General features: G+C 36.7%; 1 protein-coding gene across 1 annotated transcript in view; it reads right to left on the reverse strand.

Moving 5' to 3' along the window:
- The window catches only part of PTPN4 (protein tyrosine phosphatase non-receptor type 4), a 3,248,454-nt gene that overhangs the window by 925,479 nt on the left and 2,302,325 nt on the right, over window positions 1–20,650 (reverse strand). Inside the window, exon 18 of the mRNA XM_044060734.1 lies at window positions 18,370–18,526. Within this exon, the coding sequence (XP_043916669.1) occupies window positions 18,370–18,526 (157 nt within the window). The remainder of the gene's footprint in view (window positions 1–18,369; window positions 18,527–20,650) is intronic.

Below are 20,650 nucleotides of genomic sequence, written 5' to 3' on the forward strand. Positions count from 1 at the left end.
TATTGACTTTTACTGACATCGGTTTAGAGCAAGAAAAAGTTTCCCCAACGGGGTACTTAGCTTTAGTTGAAGACTTTGGTTCTGAAACACGAAAACGAAAATTTCAGGAGTCGGCCAACCGGCACTTGCAAACTGCTTCTGCTTCGGGCACCACATGGCAAGAAAGACTGATGTAATGGTGTAGGCTGCATGCTTTATACCCCTGACTACCTACGGAAGATGAGACAGCAACCGACGCAGGACCCAAGACTTTGATAATCAGGCCGACTGAGGGCTACTGCAAGCAGATAACCCAAATGTGATGACTGCAACAGTGAAACACGAAGAACATCCAGAGGGCTGAAGGGAGGGAAACCAGGACTGCAAAAGTGAATACACTCGAACATCTACATTTATGGCAAGTGTACACAACTGTACTATGTTCTTCGTGTTTCACTGTTTCAGTCATCACACTTGGGTTGATTCCCAAAGCTGAGGAAGGGTGGAGGCAGTCAAGAAGTGTTAGGGCTGGCTAGTAGGCCTTGCAAGACTGCTATAGTAAATCCAGCCCTGGATTTGGAAAAGATAGGCAAGTGGTAATGCTTGCTGAAGGTGTGAACAGAACTCCAGGTTACAGCTTCCAGAAAGTCCCTGGTAGGGGACTCCCCTGAGGAATGCTGTAGAGGTGGAAGTAGCCCTACTGGAATGTGGTCTGATCCCCTGTGGGGTAGGTTTACCATGGTGCTTGTAGCAGAAATTGATGCAGTGTGCTATCCATTTGGAAATGGTTTGTTTTGAAATGGCCTTTCCCTCTACCGCTGTAGCAAAGCTGACTATCAGCTGGTCAGATTTTCTGAAAGGCTTAGTCCTGTCAAGGTAGAACTTGAGCTGTCTGTGCACGTCCAAGGAGTGCAGGATCCTTTCCTCTTTATTCTGAGGGTTAGGGAAGAAGGTTGGCAAATGGATGGATTGGTTTAGAGCCACACTGGACACCACCCTTAGGCATAAAGGACGGGTTAGTCCAGAGGGAAACCCTGTCAGCATGGAAAATAATGAAGGGTTCCACAGCCATTAGTGCCTGTAACTCAGACACTCTTCTTGCTGAAGTTATGGCTAAAAGCTAGACTGTTTTCCAAGAGAGGTACTTTAACTCTGCTGACATAGCAGGTTCAAAAGGAGGAAGCTTGAGCTTTTCCAGTACAAAGTTAAGGTCCCAGGCAAGGGTGGGTGCTCTCCTAGGGGGGCTTAAGTTGTTAGCCCCTCGCAGGGGAGGGTTACAAAATAGAGGTGGCTCAGTATTATAATGAGCTGAGATGGCAGAGGCATGAATCTTAAAGGATGAGAAAGATAGGCCTCTGTGGAGTAGCTCTGCTAGGTAATCCAGGACTAGAGGTAAGGAGGGTACTGCTGTGTCCTTCCCTTGAGGCTGCTTCCAAGAACAATATCTTTTTCACTTTTCAGCATAGGATTTCCTAGTACTAAGCCTTCTGGCTTCAAGAATGACGTCCAGCACCTGTTTGCTGAGGGCTGCTGGTGGGGTATTCAAGGGATAAGCACAGCTGCAAGGTTTAGGCTTTGCAACTGAGGATGCAAAATCTGTCCCTCCTGCTGAGACAGCAGGGTAGGAGTCTGGTGAAGGTGCCAGGGTGGCACTGCTGTCACGCTGCGTAAGACTGGGTATCAGTGCTGGTGTGGCCAGTCTGGAGCAATAAGAATTGCCTTTGGCCTGTCCTGTTTTATCTTGAGTAGTACTCTGGAGAGAAGGGGCAGAGGGGGAAAGGTATAAATTGAGAGGTTTTTCCATTGAATGGATATGGCCTCCACCTTCCAGGCCCTGCTATGATGGTTGCTGGTGCAGAATTTGTTCAACTGGTGGTTCTTGGGGGAGGCAAAGAGGTCCCCCACCTCTGGATTAGATGGCTGAAGGTGCTGGGCTCCAATTTCCACTCGTGTGGGTCTAGGAGATTTCTGCTTAAGTCGTCTGCCAATGATTTTTGTTTGCCTGGCAGGAATTGAGCTTGTAGATGCACTTGATTGCTCAAGGCGGTGTTCCACAGGGCCATGGCTAACCTCCAAGGTAGAGACATCCACAGGTTCCATAGTGAAGAAGCATCTCGCAGCATACTGAACTCTGAATGGGTCTCAGCAGAGGCCTGCGAATCTGCAGAAGCGGCCATCAGGGGCTGCAAAAGCACCTCACTGAGAACCAGCGGACTGGCGACTAGCTTAACGGAAGCGTCATTGGCAGTTTTGGACCTATGTGGTCTGTCTCTGGCTTTATCTTTACTTTTTTGGAAGATCGGTAGTCGGATGGCTTATCAAAGCCATTTCAGAATACGGAGAACAAGAGCGAAAGAATTTAGCAACAAAGATAGCCCGCCGACAAATGGTTCGGGTGTTAAACAAGGCACAAAACCGACAGCGAATGGCGTCGTGGTCCTAAACAAGTGGCACAGTAAGAATGAAAATCTCTGTGAGGTATTTGCTTTCCCCAGGCAAGGCAATTATTAACTTTCTGACATCGATTAGAGCAAGAAAAAAGGATCCCCAATGGGGTACTTAGCTTTAGAAGACTTCAGGTTTGAAACTCAAAAAACAAAAATTTCAGGTAGCGGCCGACCGGCACTTGTGAACTGCTTCTACTTCGGTCTCCTTGGCAAGAAAGACTGCTGTAATGGCGTCGGCTGCCTGTTTGATACCTCTGATGACCTGACGCCATGGAAGAAGCGACAGCAACCGACACAGAAATACTAAGACTCTGATATTTGGGCCGACTGAGGGGTACCTGCAGGCAGACAACCCAAGTGTGATGACTGCAACAGTGAAACACGAAGAACATCAGTACTTGGCCCTCGCCAGTTTGGCATTTACTTTGCAAACATTAATCTAATATCCCAGGTGTATGGTTGACCAACTTTGTTGATCACTGCAAACTGGCCACTGTCATCTGATCATCAACTGATACTAAACAGCTCCAATAAGGCATGGAGTATACACATACACAGCTGGTGTACTGAAAATGGACTCAAGTCAAATGCAAAAAGTGCAACTTAGTTGCAGTCTGAAAAAAACTTTCCCCTACCTCTTACATTATAAATGGTACTCCTCTTCAGACATACACAATCATAAGAGACGTAGCTATTAACGTGGCCAATTCTCTTTTTCATTTGTCGTGTTTACATCATAGTCAGGAAATCCTTCCATCTAGCCTAGTTAATTCCCAAGCAAGTATCTTCCCTTATCAGACCTATCTTTGAATACAAAATCCCTTTGATATGCATAAATTGAAGGTCATCTCTCAACTAGTAAGGGTCCAAAAATACTTTGTCAAAAAATTAAGGCCGGAAATACTTCATCTATACCAACAGCTTAGCACAACTCTCCTTATATTCAGTAGCCTACAGGCTGCTCCCAAGTGACTTGTGACTTGCTTTTCAAGTAAAGACAGAGCCAATTCTATTTGACCTTCTTTGTTCTTCTACAAACATCCACACTATGGACTTAAATCCACATTAACAAATAAAGAAGATTCGTTGCAGTTTCCTAACTCAGCGCATTCCTAGCCTATAGAATAAGTTACTAATATAGGTCACATAGAGTAGTACCTTTATTTATTTATTTATTTTATTTTACATTTGTTAACCGGGGGTGTCTGACTGAGCCAAAAAGGCCCTTTTTCAGCAGAGGCCCGGGGAGAAAAGCTCCACATTTAGTTATTTAGACATGATCAGTATACACACAAATTACAGGAGATATGTTTTTACAGTGGTATGCGGCACATAAACAGTTACAGTGGAGAGAACAAACAAAAAAATATTAATTTTAAAAATAAAGGTAATTAATAGATTTGTGGTGTACAGCTGAAATTTGGAACATAGGTAGAATACATACATAGTACACAGGTACAGTACATCCATTGTAGATTAGCTAGTGTTTGTGAGTAAGATTGAAAACTATTATCAAGTGCTCTAGATTTTGTATGTATGTGTTATCCGCTTTCACTAGCCTGGGGAGCAATCATGGCACTGCCAACTTTCCTGAGATGTTGCCTGATGAGGTCTTTAAAGGAGGCTTTGGATGATGTATTTTGAATGCTTGAAGGGACAGAGTTCCATTTTTTAGCCACTGTACTACTATATAGTGCATCTCCAAAGCTACTGTAGCTGTTGGTGACTTCTAGTAGTAGTTTGCTTGATGATCTAAGAGGCCTTTTGGCTGAGTGATGTACTAGGTTTTTGAGGGCAGGACACTTATTGGGGGGGTAATAGATAGAATGACAGAGGCAGAGCTGATTGTAGGTTAGGAGGTTGGGCAGTTCAAGCCAGTGGAGCGGTCTCAAAGCAGTACAGTGATGAGTTCTATATGAGAAATTTGCAGCAAAGCGGGCAATTCTGTTATAGCAGGCTTCCATTTTGCTTAGTTCAGTTTTGCTGAGATTAGTCAGAATGGGAGATGCATAGAGTAGGGTGGATAGAAGTTGGGAGCGAGCAATGGCTGATCTTGTGTTGTTGTTAAGAAATGGTTTGATACGGTAGAGCGTAATAGTTAAGTTGAGATGACTATCAAATTTTAGGTGGGAGTCTATGGTTATTCCCAATAGCTTAGCCTGTGCCACTGGAGCAATTGGAGTAGCATTAGTGGAGTAGATAGTGAATTGACTGTTAGTGTTTTTGTTAGAACTGGTTATAATCATAAGCTGAGTTTTCTTTGGATTGAGGATAAGTTGGGCTTTGGTAAGGTAGTTTTCAACGTCAGAGAATGTTAGTTGAGTTGTTTGCAGGAGGGTGGGAATGTTTTGTGCAGCACAGATTAAGGCAGTGTCATCTGCATACTGAATTATAGATGCATGCTGTGTGGAGGTATGGAAGTCATTTGTGAAGACTGTGAATAGTAGTGGTCTTAAGATAGAACCCTGTGGGACCCCTATAGTTATGGGCAGCTGAGGAGAGAGAGAATTTTCCCATTTCACAGCTTGGTACCTGCCAGTTAAGTAGCTTTGGAACCAGGTAAGAGGGGAATTTGATAGATGATATTGGTTTAGTTTGTTTAGCAGGATTTGGTGTGAGACTGTGTCAAATGCTTTGGACATATCCAAAAAAAGAGTTGATACTTGTAGGCCTTCATTTTTGAGACGGTTTACTGTGTCTGTGAAGCAGAGGAGGGCTGTAGTGGTACTATGGGCAGGTCTGAAACCATGCTGAGTAGGTGACAGGATGTTGCTGTCTAGGAGATAGTTTAGCATCTGGGTATGGATGCATTTTTCTAAGATTTTGGCCAGGGGGGAGAGTAAAGCAATGGGTCTGTAGTTATTAAGTTCAGTGGAGGTCCTGCCTTTATGTATGGGTGTAACATAGGATATTTTCCAGAGTTTGGGCACATAGTTTTCAACAATTGATCTGTTTATGAGAGTGGAGACTGGGATAGCAATAGCATCTGCTGTGAGTTTCAAGAAATAGCTGGGGAGTAGGTTGGCTGCTGTTGATGAGGTTTTTAGTTTGGAGAGCATGCTTTTGATTGAAGTGGTGGAAACTGTTTTGAGGGTAAAGCTTGTATTAGTGTTATTTGTGTTGGGGGAGGATAGTGAGGAAGGAACTGTCCTGTGATACTAAGGATAGAATTGAGTTCACAAAGTGGGAGTTGAATTGTGTTTCGATGGGAACTTTAGTGTCAGGGGTGGTTGGTTTGGGGGTAGCCTTTTGGGTGGATTTTAGTAGCTGGTTTACATTTTTCCAAACTTTTTGCGGGTTGTGTTGGTATTTAGTTTGTAATGTTGTGTAGTAGGATTTTTTTGTCCAGCCTAATGCATTTTTTTGCATGGTTGCGCAGTTCTTGGTACTTAGTTAGGCTTTGTCTTGACTTTGACTTGATTGGATGGGCAAATTATTACCAGGACTGGTATGTACAGCCCTGCTTTATTTGGGAGGTGAGCACTATTAAATGCTTGAAAAAGGAGGCATGAGCTTTTAAATGTGTCTTAATAAAGATGCACTATATCTAGGTTTCTTGTGGGCCTCAGGATCAAGTGTCTACTGTTGTTCATATCTTAGCATCAAAGGAAGGACATCCTACAAAGATCGTGTATGCGGATTCCAGATATTTTGGAGGGACCATCATACCCTCATGTGTATTTTGACACTGGATGCCATAAGGATACAGGACTGCAAGTAGCCCACAGTCATAAATACACTTCTGTTAGTACCTTCTGCATTCAGATATATGGGAAAATTAATGCAATGAAGTATACTCTCACCAGATTAAGTTATCGTGGACAAATACAACTTTGTGGCTTGTATACTGACACAGTTTTCTTCTTGTTTTGCTCCTGTCAGTCAGCAGTACTACATATTCAACATACTTATTGGAGTTTTAAAAGTCCTAAGTTAAAACAACAAGCAAGCTTCATCTTTCTTTCTATGAGGCCATGAGGATGTTAATGGCTTGCAAACTGTGGTAGACACTGAAAAGGACTCTCTGTAATTCAAACAAATCAAGAAAAACAGCTCAAGATTCTCATGAAATAACAAAGAGAAGACAACTATGTAAGGGAATCTGATTTATCCTACCTTCCCTCAGCCATTTTTTTGTATTCTTAAGCCAGTGACTTGAGCCAATTACCTCAAATTACTGTTAACTTCACAACTCTCCTCCTACACCCATTTCATATTGTTGCTAATGCTTATTAGTACAAGACCATGCTGACACAGCTCTTCTCTTAAACTTATTAAACTTCAGCTGACCCATTCTTATTTCATATTCGCTTCTTTTTCCTGCTTCATTTTATAATCTTAGTACCAATTTTCTTTTTCTATCTTGCACACATGCCCCATGATCATCAAGCTTCCATCCTACTCCCTCCTTTTGGCCGATTCATTCTCAGGGGTGACACCTCTACGGCCAACTCATTCCCCAAGGCAACAGTCAAGCAGCAGCAGCAGTGATGACATTTACTTTGAACTGGCAATCTTCTTTCTTAAACTCTATTATTCCCTACTGAGGCTCAAGGGGAGCTCAGGATGAATCTTCTGCGAGTGATATCTCCTCAACTATCCTTGTCCCTCTTGAAAGGGAGCACTGCCTCTGAGCCTTAATTGACAATAGAGATTCTAAGCAGAGACTGCACTTCAGATGTCTCCTCCCCTCAACCTTCTTAAGAGACAGGCAAGCAGACGCTGTGAGTCACTCCTCCAGCATCCAAGCCCCTGGCTGAGTTTGAGATGTCCAGGGTTAATCTGCATTTTGTCTTTCCTACACCAAGCAGCTTGCAGTTAGTATCATTAGCTGGTAATCGTGTACAGCTATAAATACAGCAGAAAACACACTACTTATTTTTAAAGAAAGCTTAATAGAAAGCTTGCCAACTCTGTGGCCCCCCAACAAGGGAAATATTAGGTTGTGGCTAGCATTAGACCAGTTTTCTGATATACATATATATTTTTAAACAAAGGATCTAACTTTAGATCACGTATGGAGCATCACCCATCATCTAACTTTTCAAGACCCAACAGACAACAGCTCTCTCAGATGATATATGAACTGCTTCATACTCTCAGAAAATGTGCTCATTGATATGACCTTAACACCTGTGATAAGTGTAAACATATACGGAGCACTAAAGCTCAACTCTCAGCAGCAGACACAAATGGTTATACACATCCACCACTACATAAGAGGAGCTTCTGAAGAAACACATGGACAAAAATCTACCCTACAACTAAAGAAGCCACAGGCTTTAGAAGACTAGAACTTCTTACTTGCTGACAAGTAAGACTGCTGCATGAGAAGTGACAGGTAAAGATTATTTAGTGATTATTTTTGATTTCTTGGTTTACAGTTTGTATATTTACTGTTTTCTTGCCTTATGCTCTTGTTTTACTACGGCATTGTTTTATTTTCTTACAGTTTTAAAAGTTTTTTGTTAAGGCCATGAAAAACAGTTTTTAAATGTTTTTATATTGATTTATTTTTAAATAAGGATATAGACATTTTAAAAATATATAGCAACATTTTCATTATTTTCTTGCAATACAGCTGTAAATTTTCTTTTTAATAATCATTCACTCCAACATTACATAAATTGTTCAAATACTTGCCCTTCCTTTAAACTTTACTCCTCCTTCTGAACATTTTTCATCATATACTTCTTCCAGAAATTTCATTTACTTCTCTCCACAGGCATATGTACACTAGTCTAACAATCACAAGAGTCTTTATAAGCCTAGCTGCTCAACACAAATGTGTTCCACAAGTTATATGTTTTAAATGTTCATATAGGGAGTAATTGTTAATTATGACATGATTTACTGACTGCTTCTGTCCATCAGAAACAAAGGCACTAGACCAAGGGAGAATATTAGATCTCTCATCCAGTGGTCCAAGTTGTACTTAAAAGGTGTTAGGGTGGAGGAATAGATGGTATTCCAGTGAAAGTTTTGAAGCTAGGAGAGAAGATGATAAAGATCTTTTTATAGTATTTTTTAAAAGGTCGTGAAGCAACAAAATCGGTAGCTTTAAAACCTAAAGATGGCAAAGAACCAACATCATATAGACCCATTTCAAATTTAAACCATGATTATATAACATTTATGTCTATGACAACTAAAAGAATAGCAAAGGTGTTGCCAAAATTGATAGGTATGGATCAATGTGCTTTTGTGGAGGGGAGGCAAACATTTGACAATATTAATTGAACAATGATGACCCAGAGGGAAGCAAAATGTAAGAAAATACCACTGCTGTTGGTAGGTCTTGATGCAGAAAAAACATTCAACAGAGTAAGCTGGGATTTTATGAGTAAGGTAATGGAAGCATTTGCATTTCCTGATACAATAATAAGGTTAATTAGGAGGATATATGAAGGATCATTGGCAAAACTTAAAGTTTTAACCTAAATGTTCAAAAACACAGATGTAATTTTCTGGTTTTATCAGGTACAAAATAAATTCATCTGCAAATAAAGCCAACTTTTCTCAATTATCATACCAATTATATCCTTGAATTTCTGGATTCCTTATTTTGTCTGTCAATGGCTCTAAATAAAACGCAAATAAAGGGGAAAGAGGACAATCCCTCTCTAATATACTGCATCTGAGAAGAGGAACCAGAGAGGGATTGTCCCCTTTCCCCTTTATTTGCGTTTTATTTAGAGCCATTGACAGACAAAATAAGGAATCCAGAAATTCAAGGATATAATTGGTATGATAATTGAGAAAAGTTGGCTTTATTTGCAGATGAATTTATTTTGTACCTGATAAAACCAGAAAATGACATCTCTGTGTTTTTGAACATTTTGGGACCGTTTCATGTCTTTTCAGGATATAAACCTAATGAAGATAAATCAAAGGATATAGCTGTAAACTATGTACCCACACATTAATTGGTTCAGCAATACCCATATTTATAAGGAAACAATAAAATGAAGTACTTAGGATTATGGATCAAAAAGGATTCTATTATGGCAGCTAAGGGCATGTGGGAAGAGACTAAACAAAAGATAATACAAAAACTGAGAAACTGTAAGATTTTCTTTATGGATATGGAAAGAAGATACTAGCAGTGAAAATGTTTTAGTCCCTTTAGTTTTATATACATGTCAGTCATTTTTATCAACCAGAGAAGTTGTGGGCAGTAATTAATAAAGATTTGAGGGGTTTTATCTAGGAGGGAAAGAGGGCAAATATCAACTGGGATAAGATGATCCTTCCAATACAATAAGATGGTTTAGGATTACCTCATTTGAAGGGATATTTTAAAGCTACACAGTTAAGGCTCATATACATAACACAAGCAGAAAGTTGTAATTCAAAGTGGAAAGGGATGATGCCGAAGCAGGTGGGGAATTCAAGAATTATGGAGAGAGTGGGATTTTGGATGTAGTTCCTTAAGGAAAATAACATCCATAAAGAGATTAATTATTGCAAAAATGTCCATATCTGGATTCCTTTGCCCGTATTTCTTTTCGATAAAAAAATAATATCACAAAGAGGGAATGTAGAAAAGAAAATTTGAAAAGTAGAAGTTAAAAAAAATAGAAACCAAAGTTATGTAATGCTTGAAAAGTGAAGGATTTGGTGTAGAAGGTCTAACACAGGTTACATCACAGCAGGATGGAATGAGTCCCCAAAGTAGGGAGAAACAGGAAGATCGGGAGACATCTGAAGAAGAAATATGGACATGGGAAAGAAAGAGAGATTTAATATGGTGTAAAAATTTATGCAGAGGAGAAAGCAAAACCAATCAATCCAAAAAGAGCAGCACCAAAGATATTTAGAGAGAAATACAGGCAAAGGAATCTGGACATGGAAAACTTTATAATACAAAAAAAAAAGGAAGACAAAGGAAAAGTAGAAAGATGAATAGTAATGGAGAAGTAGTAAATTAGTAATTAGTAATAAAATGCCAGAACTACAAAGTCTAAGGCGCTAAATTTTGTCTGTGACTTAAATGGAACATGCTGGAGAGACAGATATTTGTCTCAGAGACTGACCCTCCTAAGGAACAGGCTTCCCATGAATGTGAGGCTTAGTTTGTCTATTATCCAATTTAAGTGCAACCTAGACCAGTGGATAGGGAATAGGAATTTTACAACAGGCCTGGCATCCATGTCTTTTAAGGACAGAGAGAACTTATAAATGCCTGGCCCTCAATGTCTTATTTGGATACAAGATATTATTATTCTTTTGGGAAAACTTGGTCAGGCTTAGAAAGCCCCCCCCCCCCCAATATTGTTAGCATAACAACACTCTATGAATCTATGAACTTTCATATTAAGATACAGAAACTTGTGTAAATCAAGAAACAAAGGACAGGGGGCGTGGCCAAGATGGGCTCTGAGTAGCAACAGATTTCAACAGCTTCACTAAAGAAATATTATTCTGACAGGAATTCTGCCTTCAAACTAAAAACTGAAAATACATTTATATATGATTTGAAAGAACTTAACTTCATCTACAATAATATCTAGTTAAAAAAAAAAGGCAGATTTTCTTGTCAAATTATTCCTGGATAATTTCTCCTCATCTGAAAGAATTCATCATGAACTTCACTAAATCTAGCAACCAAGATTCCAGCCTCAAAAGAGAGATTCAGACCTTGGTAACAAATATACAGGATCTTACTACAAAACATGATAAGCTGGATATGAAAAAACTACCAAACAAATGGATTTACTTCACCAAGACTTGCTACAACAAAAATCACAGATAACAGGTATCAAAGAAGCTCTGACCGATATGGATGGGAGAATTATTGAAAATGAAAATGTGGAATTCTTACTCAAACAAAATACTTCTCTACAAAATAAATTAGATGATCTAGAAAACAGATCCAGACACAACAACCTAAGAATATTTGGACTACCAGAAGGCACAGAAGAGAACAACATGACTAACTTTCTCAATACTTGGTTACCCAAGACTCTTGATCTTACTGAAGCTATGTCCTTTGGTATTGAGAGGGCACATCGTTCCCTTGCCACAGTGAATACTGCTAACAAAAAGCAACCTAGATCTATCATTGTCAAATTCCTCTCATCCTCAGTCAAGGAATTAGTGTTAAAAACTGCCTGGTCCAAGTCACCAATTAAATTAAATGAAGCTACGATACGTTTTGACAATGATTATTCATCAGCAGTTATAGCAAAAAGAAAAATATTCTTACCTTTGATAAAAGAATTGAAGAAAGCACAGGTGAAAACACATCTTTTGTTCCCTGCGAAGCTGAAGATATTCTCATCGGAAGGTCCCAAAATGTTTGAAGACTTAGAATCAGCTCTGAACTATGTAAAAGTCCATAAGATCTTGGAAAAAATAGAAGAGATGGAATGGGCTAATCCCACGCTTAACAGAATGGTTTCTAATCCCACTTGGAAGACTTCGGAGAAACAAAAAAGACTAAGAAACAAGTGACTTAAATATTTATGTTTGCAGTTTATGATGTTTCTGGAAACAGTGTCACTGCGTTAACTATATGTTTATTTTTTCACTTACAAGGTAAGCCTGCTTTTTCCTTTTTTCATGCCATTCACACATGACCTTAAGTATACACACAACTTCATAATTTCATTTTTAGTTATACTGAGGTAAAAGTGTATACTAATGGTAAATACATAGTTATGAGTATTGTTATAAAGATATCTTAAAGGTGAAGGGTAAACAAATGGTGCCATTGTGACAGTAAAATAAGTACTTCTCATATATAAACATTCTAGATTCCCTTTATAATATCTATTTTTTTTTAAACTGTTTACAGTCAGATCAATTAAACCTACATAGTTAGTAGTAAATAAGAGCTCACTACACATTCAATTATCATTCTCTGTAATTCATACTGAACACTTTTTTTTTTTTTTTTTTTTTAATAATTTATGCCCTGGGGGTTAATTTAAAACTTGTATATATGTTGAATTCATGTGGGGATAATATGATTTGACAGTCTCTTAACATTTTTATATGATTCATAAGTGAACTCCTTTACAGCTTTAAATACACTTTTAAATACACTTTTTTTTCCCTGTCATGTGAATATAAAATGGATTAATAAGGCTATGTGATTTATTTAAAATACTTTCTGCTACATTTGGAGTTCTGTGGTGCTGCTTATTTGTAAAGGACAGTTCAAACTAGCTGTGCATTTGTGAGCAGGCTGTGGGAAGCATGAAGATGTTACTCATATGATCTTTCCCTATACATTTTAAATACAGTTACATACTTGTGATTTTTGGCGTTTTTTTCACTCAAAATAATGAAAAAACATCTTCCAGAGACTTTGTGAAGCTCGAGTTTGATGTCCACGAGCTTATTTCTTCATGAACTACCTTATTTTCACTAAAAATCTTCTCTGCATTCTCGAATGAACTCCACAACATTGCGACGCATTTTGATGATGTCAGAGCTAGTCAACCTGCTCAACCAGGAAGTCAGTGCATGTAATTTCTTTGAAAAAGCATCAGAAATGCTGGGAAAGATTGTATTTACTTTAAAAATGTATTTTAAACTTGCTGACTACACCATTTGGACTCACTTTGATTCCCAAGAAAGAAATCTTCAATTATCTTATTTTTATTTATGTTTATGGTAAACTGAAGAGGAAGAAAAAAAAGGGAAAAGTAAGTGTGCATTTTTTTTTCTTTTAAATGAATGTATCCCATGTTATTTATATTGTTGTGCCTTACTTAACAGGATAAACTAATCTTATTACAAATTACAATTGCTTTTCCATTCAGAGGCTGATAGCTGGATAGAAAATAATATGGATTAAAATAGGCTCACTTAATGCATGATGGCATTTTCTATCACAAGTGCTTAAGGTGTCACCTGACCTTTCACTCTAATGATACTCATATTGATTTGTTTTAAATATTACACCAACATATAGCATATGTGTTAAATGGCTAGAAGTAACTTCAGTTGACAAGCTTCTATATTAGAATGCTGCTTTCATAGATTTCAGGTCAGTTTTAAGGTAGATATAATCACATATGAAGTTATTATTTAATCTGTTTAATTTTTATATACAAAGAAGATATGTTCTGTTGCTGTTGTTTAAAGGTCAGTTCTGAATGACAAAATGGTTTAAGCAATACTTGATGAGTTACACTGATTATAACTACGCCTTACCTGTGTTAATGAATATGCAATCATATATAGAGTTAATATTTTGTATGTTTAACATTCATATATAGTGAAGGTTATGTTTAGTTGCTACAGTTAGAGGTTTATTCCAAATGACATTTTGTTACAAGTAATATCAGATGAGTTACACTGATTACAGATCTGTTCGACTTGTTTTAATGAATATGTAAATATATACAGAGTTATTATTTTACCTATCTCACATTTATATACAGTGGAGACTGTTTTTTGCTGCTGCTGGGTAGGGGTTTGATTTGAGTGACAGATGTCACTGGGACAAGGAGTTTATAACTCCAGGCGGGTAGCTACCCCATTTTTTTATCACATTTACACTACATTCAATTTTCTTAAGATATTCCTGACATCCATCTTAATTCAAATGTATATAATCATAAGTTGCAAGAATTGTATAACACATACAATATATCATATGGTAACAGACAAAGACTACAATTTACACAACAAATATTTTGGAGAGGATTACATAAAACAATCAAGATAACACACAAATCACAAGAATTTCTTACTCATTTATAGAGATATTATGACTTCACTAAAAGGTTTATTAATCAACATAAATGGTCTGAATACCCCTATTAAAAGAGGAAGTTTACTTAAATATACACACACCAAACATAATATTTCTACAAGAAACACATCTTTTAAAAGAAAATATCAACTTTTTAAATATTAATAAATATATAGTCATTGCCAGTTCTGAACATTCTAAAAAGAAAAGAGGAGTAGCAATTCTCTGGAATAAAACTCTCCCTTTACCTAGAATTATTAAATATGATCAAGATGATAAAGGGATGTTTTGCTTGGTGACAATTAAAATAAATATAAAAATGTTCACTTTATTAAACAATTATTGGTTACCGGGTATTGGAACCAGCACTATTAAACAACAACTGAACCAAATTGTATCTCAATCTGAGGGTAATATTATTATGGCAGTGGATTTTAACTGTGTTTTAAATGAAAAGGACTCTAGCACTTCAGGAAAAAGGAAAACATCCTCACAAGCTAAACAACTAATACAATTCATGGATACATATCATCTAAAAGATATTCATAACTACACAGACCTGAGATCACTTCAATTTACATTCTATTCTTAGATTCAAATCATACTCTAGAACAGATAGGGTAATCATATCCACACAAATAATAAATTTTAAAAACACCAATATTGTGTCTTGCCCTATTTCAGATCATAATGCAATTATATTTGAGCTTTATTTAAATGAAACCCCAATGACTCATATAAGAAGAATACCTGCATATATAACTCAAAAGAATTTCAAACATTTTTTGAAGAAACACACAATTTTATAAAATTCAATAAAACATCCAACTCTCATGACATTTATGTATGGGATGCATTAAAAGCTTACTTATACGGACAAATAAATAAATGGTATTATAACAAAAGGAAGCCCTGGGACGAAGACTTAAAAAAATACAAGACAAATTAGATAGATTACATCTTAAAATTAATGACAAGTCCACATCTAAAACTATTAGAGATTAAATAAATAAAACTAAGGAAGAATATAGTGCAATCTTACATCATAAGACTATGATTTCCTTAGAGAAATTTAAATTCCTAGCCTATTCAATAAACCCGAAACATTTAACTAATCTTGCAAATAAAACAAAAAGAATCAACAAACAATCATATTAAAGAAATATATTCATCTAGAAAAAAGAAAAAGGTTTATAATATACATGACATAATTGATGAATTTAGACATCATTTTCACACAATAAATCAAACATCTTCGATCATTCAACCATTAGATAAGATAAAACAATACATTAAAAAAAACCCGTATGTCACACTCAACAAACAGTCAGAAATTATAGATAAACAGATAACTTTACCGAACATACAAACTCAAATTAACAAAGTTAAACAGAACAAAGCACCAGGCAATAATGGCATCATACCTGAATTGTATAAAATCATGCCTAAAACAGCTATTTCGTTACTACATAATGTATTCCATAAAGCCCAGAATGACATTATTTTGCCTCCATCCTGGAAATATACTTTTATTTCGCCCATTCTTAAATCTAGTAAGGACCCTAAATTATGTATGTCATATAGGCCCATAACCCTTTTAAATACTGATTACAAAATGTTTATGAACATCTATGCTGATAGACTAAAAAAATTTTTGCCCTAGTTAATTAATGATGACCAAACAGGTTTTGTAACTAATAGAAGTACATGTGATAACATCAAACGGTCTCTTATTTTAATTGATTATTCACACAGAAAGAAAAAAAACTTGTCTCGTCTTGTCTTGTCTTGGTTAGTCTGACATTAACTCAGCATTTGATTCAATACATTGGGATTATCTATTCACATTATTAAAATGTTTAAACTTTTCAGATAATTTTATTAATTTACTATTGCATCTTTACAAAGGCACTCTGGCTTATATCAAAATTGGATCATACACATCGACTCAAATACCCATCACTAAAGGAACAAAACAAAGCTGTCCCTTATCTCCCTTATTGTTTACTCTCATAATGGAACCATGGGCTAACGATATACGAGGAAATAAAAACATAGAAGGTTTGGAAATTAGTGATGAAATAACTTCTAAAATTCAGTTATTTACTGATGATATGCTCATCACTACTAAAGGAGATAATTCCTCCATAACAGCCTTATTTGAAGCTGTTAACACATTTCAATTTATATCTGGACTGACATTCAATGATAATAAAACTAAGATCTTACCTATCTATCTAAACAATAATAAGAGAAACATTAACAAAGACACTAACAAATACATCGCAGATCAAATTACATATTTAGGCATCATTCTTGCTAAAGATATTAAATTAATCACAAAACTAAATTATAATAGATGTTATGTAAATATTCAAACTCTATTAACAAAATGGAATACAATTATATTTACATCTAAGGAAAGGTTAACTATCATTAAAATGATAATCCTTCCTAAAATTATCTATATTATACAATCTATTTCAATACTTCCCAGTAAAGTTTTCATTAATAAGATCAATTCTCTGTTACTAAAGTTTTTTTGGTTTCCCAGGAAACATAGAATAGCACTTAAACATCACCTTCATAGTTCGAACAAAGGGGGCATAGCCTTTCCTGATTTTAACTTTTATTCTAATGCAGCTATTATTAGGTCCAAAGCACAACTTTTAGATATACCATATCAGGCCAAATGGAAAATATTCTGGGAATCCTCAGCTATGCTATTAAAATCGAAACCACAGCCATACAAATTAGAATTTATAAATAACCCAATATTATGGATACTTAAAGATTACTTCATGTTACACAGCATACATAAACATTCATTTAGCTACTTACACAACATACTAATACATTTTAGAAACTTTATATTTAAACACACTAAGTACAAGGAACTTTTTTTACAATTTTCCCGATGGCCTTTACTCAAGAATCCTTTCAATCCACAGATATAGATAAAATTACCTTGCTTAAACAAAAGGTCTTTTGTATTGGTTTCAACTTATTACAGATAATAAGGTGAAGGATGTAGATCAGATAATAAGTGAATATCAGTTAGACAACTCCCTATGGCTTAACATACAATCCCTCAGACTATTCTTACAAAATAAGAAACCCGATCACTTCTGCTAATAAACAGGTCACTAGTATACTGCTAGATTTCTTTAATTCAGTTATTCACCATAAACTTATTCAGACAACATGGCATTTATATACAGCCTTATCAGAGAAGAAACATATTGTTGTCCTGCTAATTTCTGGAACCATTTTTATACAGTTAATAACACACTTCCAAGGGATCTAGATAAAACAAATATATTAGAATCTACAGGGAAAACAACGCTTTCACTTAAATGGAAAATATATCCCTAGAGATTTTTATATAGATCTTTCTACACACCTCAACTAATGAACAAAATTAATGGTAAACTAAATATTTGCAACAGATGTAAGTCTAACACAAACATTGACTGGAACCATATGTTTTATGACTGCCCTGCTTTAAGTGTATTTTGGGAAAACATTAAAGAACTCCTACAAGCAATATTCACAGATAATTTTATTTTGTCCAAATCATTAGTACTCTTCAATACACCGATACCTGGTTGTGTAAAAAAAGTTAAACATTCCTTACTTTGGGCAATAATGGCAGTAGCCAGGGAAACTATAACAAGAAACTGGATATCTGAATTCCCTCCTTCCTATAATGATTTTAAGAAAATTCTAATGTAAGTTTGTCAATTGCAGATTGCAACTATGACATCTAGAACATCTAAAAAAACTTATAACTATCATATATGGGTTAATCTACAGAATTTGTTGAAAAGAGATCGACAATGATATCATATAAATCAAATTTCAACCTCTCTACTTGTTATATATATGGAATAATCAAATACTAGGCAACTTAATGATATTCAATGGATGTCTTTGTATATAGTTTTAGTAATTTCACTTTATTTGTTAAACATTGTTATGTGAATACTTATGTGAACACTTTTTGAATTGTAAATATCCTTATGTTAAAAGAACATGTAATTGTTTATATTTACTTCTTTAAAATCAATAAAATTGTTTAAAAAAAGAAACAAAGGACAGCAACCTCTAATGTTTTAAGTAAGCAGAAATCAGAAGACAGAGGAAACAAAGGCTTATTGGATACAGCAATCAAATCTTCTTTCTTTCTCTCTCTTACACAGATTTCTGTGTCTTTAGCCAGATACTACTTACCATTGGGACGAACTAAAAGAATGAGTTCATTGGAGTTGTTTTCACAGCTGCATTTTATAAAGGAGACAACCTGGTCATGTGTGTAGTCAGCTATATCCCTCCCATTGATCAGCACAACCTGGTCACCTTCATTAAGACGAGGAACACACTGATCAGCCTGAAAATAAGAAGTCAAAATAAGAAATAATGCTTATATATTACAAATGAAATCAAACTATAAACAGTTGACAAAAAGCATAAGAGAGACTGTTATAAAGTGAATTTCAGTTATAGTCAATTTCTCATTCTTTTATTAGAAATTAAGGGTATCATAAAAACAAAACTCTTCATATGAAAATAACATAAGCAAAGATTTATGAAATTATATTTCTACCATAAGTTCTACTGCTACTTTAAATAGAAAGTAAAAAGTTCCTTTGTGCAATGGTGCATATATGAAAGTTATTTAGTAACTTCCCAAAAAAGAGTTGCATAACCCACATCTGCACACTGCAAATGAGGGACTGGTCAATGCGGATGATCCTATTCTGGTAACAGGAAGTTCTCTCCCTTCACTCCCACAATTCTGTTCTCCTGGTCCTCTCTCTACATAAAGCCTGGCAGCTTTGATAAAGGAAACTGCTACTAAAAAGTACTTCTCTAAATGTAGCACTTTATGCCACACACTTCCTATAAACTTCTGGGATATTCTCGAGGTCACCGCAGAGATAGTGGTGAAAGAGATTGAGGGATGGTGGTCAGGGACTGTGCAGTGTACAAACATGGACTATGTAGATATATCATTATAGCATTATAGCAGAAAACTAATCTATCATCCCAAGGGGCCTTTTTAGCCATGTTTCCCAATAAAATTTGATAGCTATTGATTCCTAAAGGTTTTGTGAGGGGGTGGGGGAGGCGTACACATACTTGGGCATAGTTGGCCAATCATTTACAATCTTCCTGTCTCTAATGCAGACATAGGTGCTAGACCAGGAATGTACTCATGGTGGTGCATCCACTGATCCAAGTTTTGCGCTGAAAAACTCACCTGTCCCTTCAGCATGTCCTATTTATGTTGCAGGCAAGGTTTAGGTCCCTGGATTGGGTGTTCCTGATGCTATCTGTTTTAAAGACTTGCAACAGGTTCATTAGGACTGGATCTGAGGCTGCTTTGTAGGCCAAGCATAGGTTGCATCTCATCAGCCTGTGGGAGACTAAATCTAAGGACAAGGCTTTCAGGCAGTCCACACAGGACTGGTTTTCCACACCATGTATTCCTTTTGTGCGGAATCTCCAGTTGTTGCATGTGCCAAGCCAGGAACATACCAAAGGGAGCACTGTACTTAATGACTGCTCTTATGTGAGACAGTACGACGACTAGATGACATGTCAGTATCTAGATGCCATATCCCTGTTTATAAGTTATACAACATAGAATGATTTCCTCACTACAGTAGACACAATGGTCAAATGCCAAACCACTGTCTGCTTGCATGCACAAATGCTTGACTACATAGTCTACACTTAGGGGTGTATTGCCAATGTACATCTTTCTGAAAGATACTATGAATCACTTTTTGGCAGTGACTTAGACCATCAGTTATTAGTGTCAGGCTTTCTTGGAGGATATCCCTGTCTTTGGATGCACTCAATGAATCCCATTTGCAATCCTCTGTGAACTTAGTCAGCCAGAGGCCCTTGACATCAGCTTTGACCTCAGAGAAGTAGACGCCAAACAGAAGCAGACCCACCACTGAGCATCGAGGCATCCCACTAATAACCAACCCTGTTTTGGAGGTAGATTCCTCTATATTCTAACTTCTTGGGTGCTGTCTGTAAGCCAGCTAGCTATCTAGTGGATGATGCAGAGGTTTATACATAGTTTAGTGAACTTTTCCAGAATGTCTGTGTGGGGTATTTTGGCAAATACCTTGGCCCATTCTGACAAATATTGTACCTGCTTCAAATGACACCATATTCTAAGTCAACTGTTAAAGTCAATTATTTACTGTTCATATTGTAACATCATCAATGGAGAAGGTAGAATGCAACTCAATGCAATGCCTGGGGCAGACAGTCTGACAGCTCCATCATCTAATCCACTGAGATATGTCTCAGGTCGTTTACACCCACATGGATTATGACAAAGCCATACTGATACTTGGGGCTAAATGACCTAAGAGAGCATGTCTGATCTGATGGATCCTGGTCCCTGACAGACATCTGACCATGACTCTCTCTTTACCTGGCCCAGTGAGTGGGACATTGGTGCATATCACAATGTAGTCTCCTATAACCA

This window comes from Protopterus annectens, chromosome 2.part0 (genome assembly GCF_019279795.1).
Source record: "Protopterus annectens isolate FY-2018-M chromosome 2.part0, PAN1.0, whole genome shotgun sequence".
Taxonomy (NCBI): Eukaryota; Metazoa; Chordata; order Ceratodontiformes; family Protopteridae; genus Protopterus; species Protopterus annectens.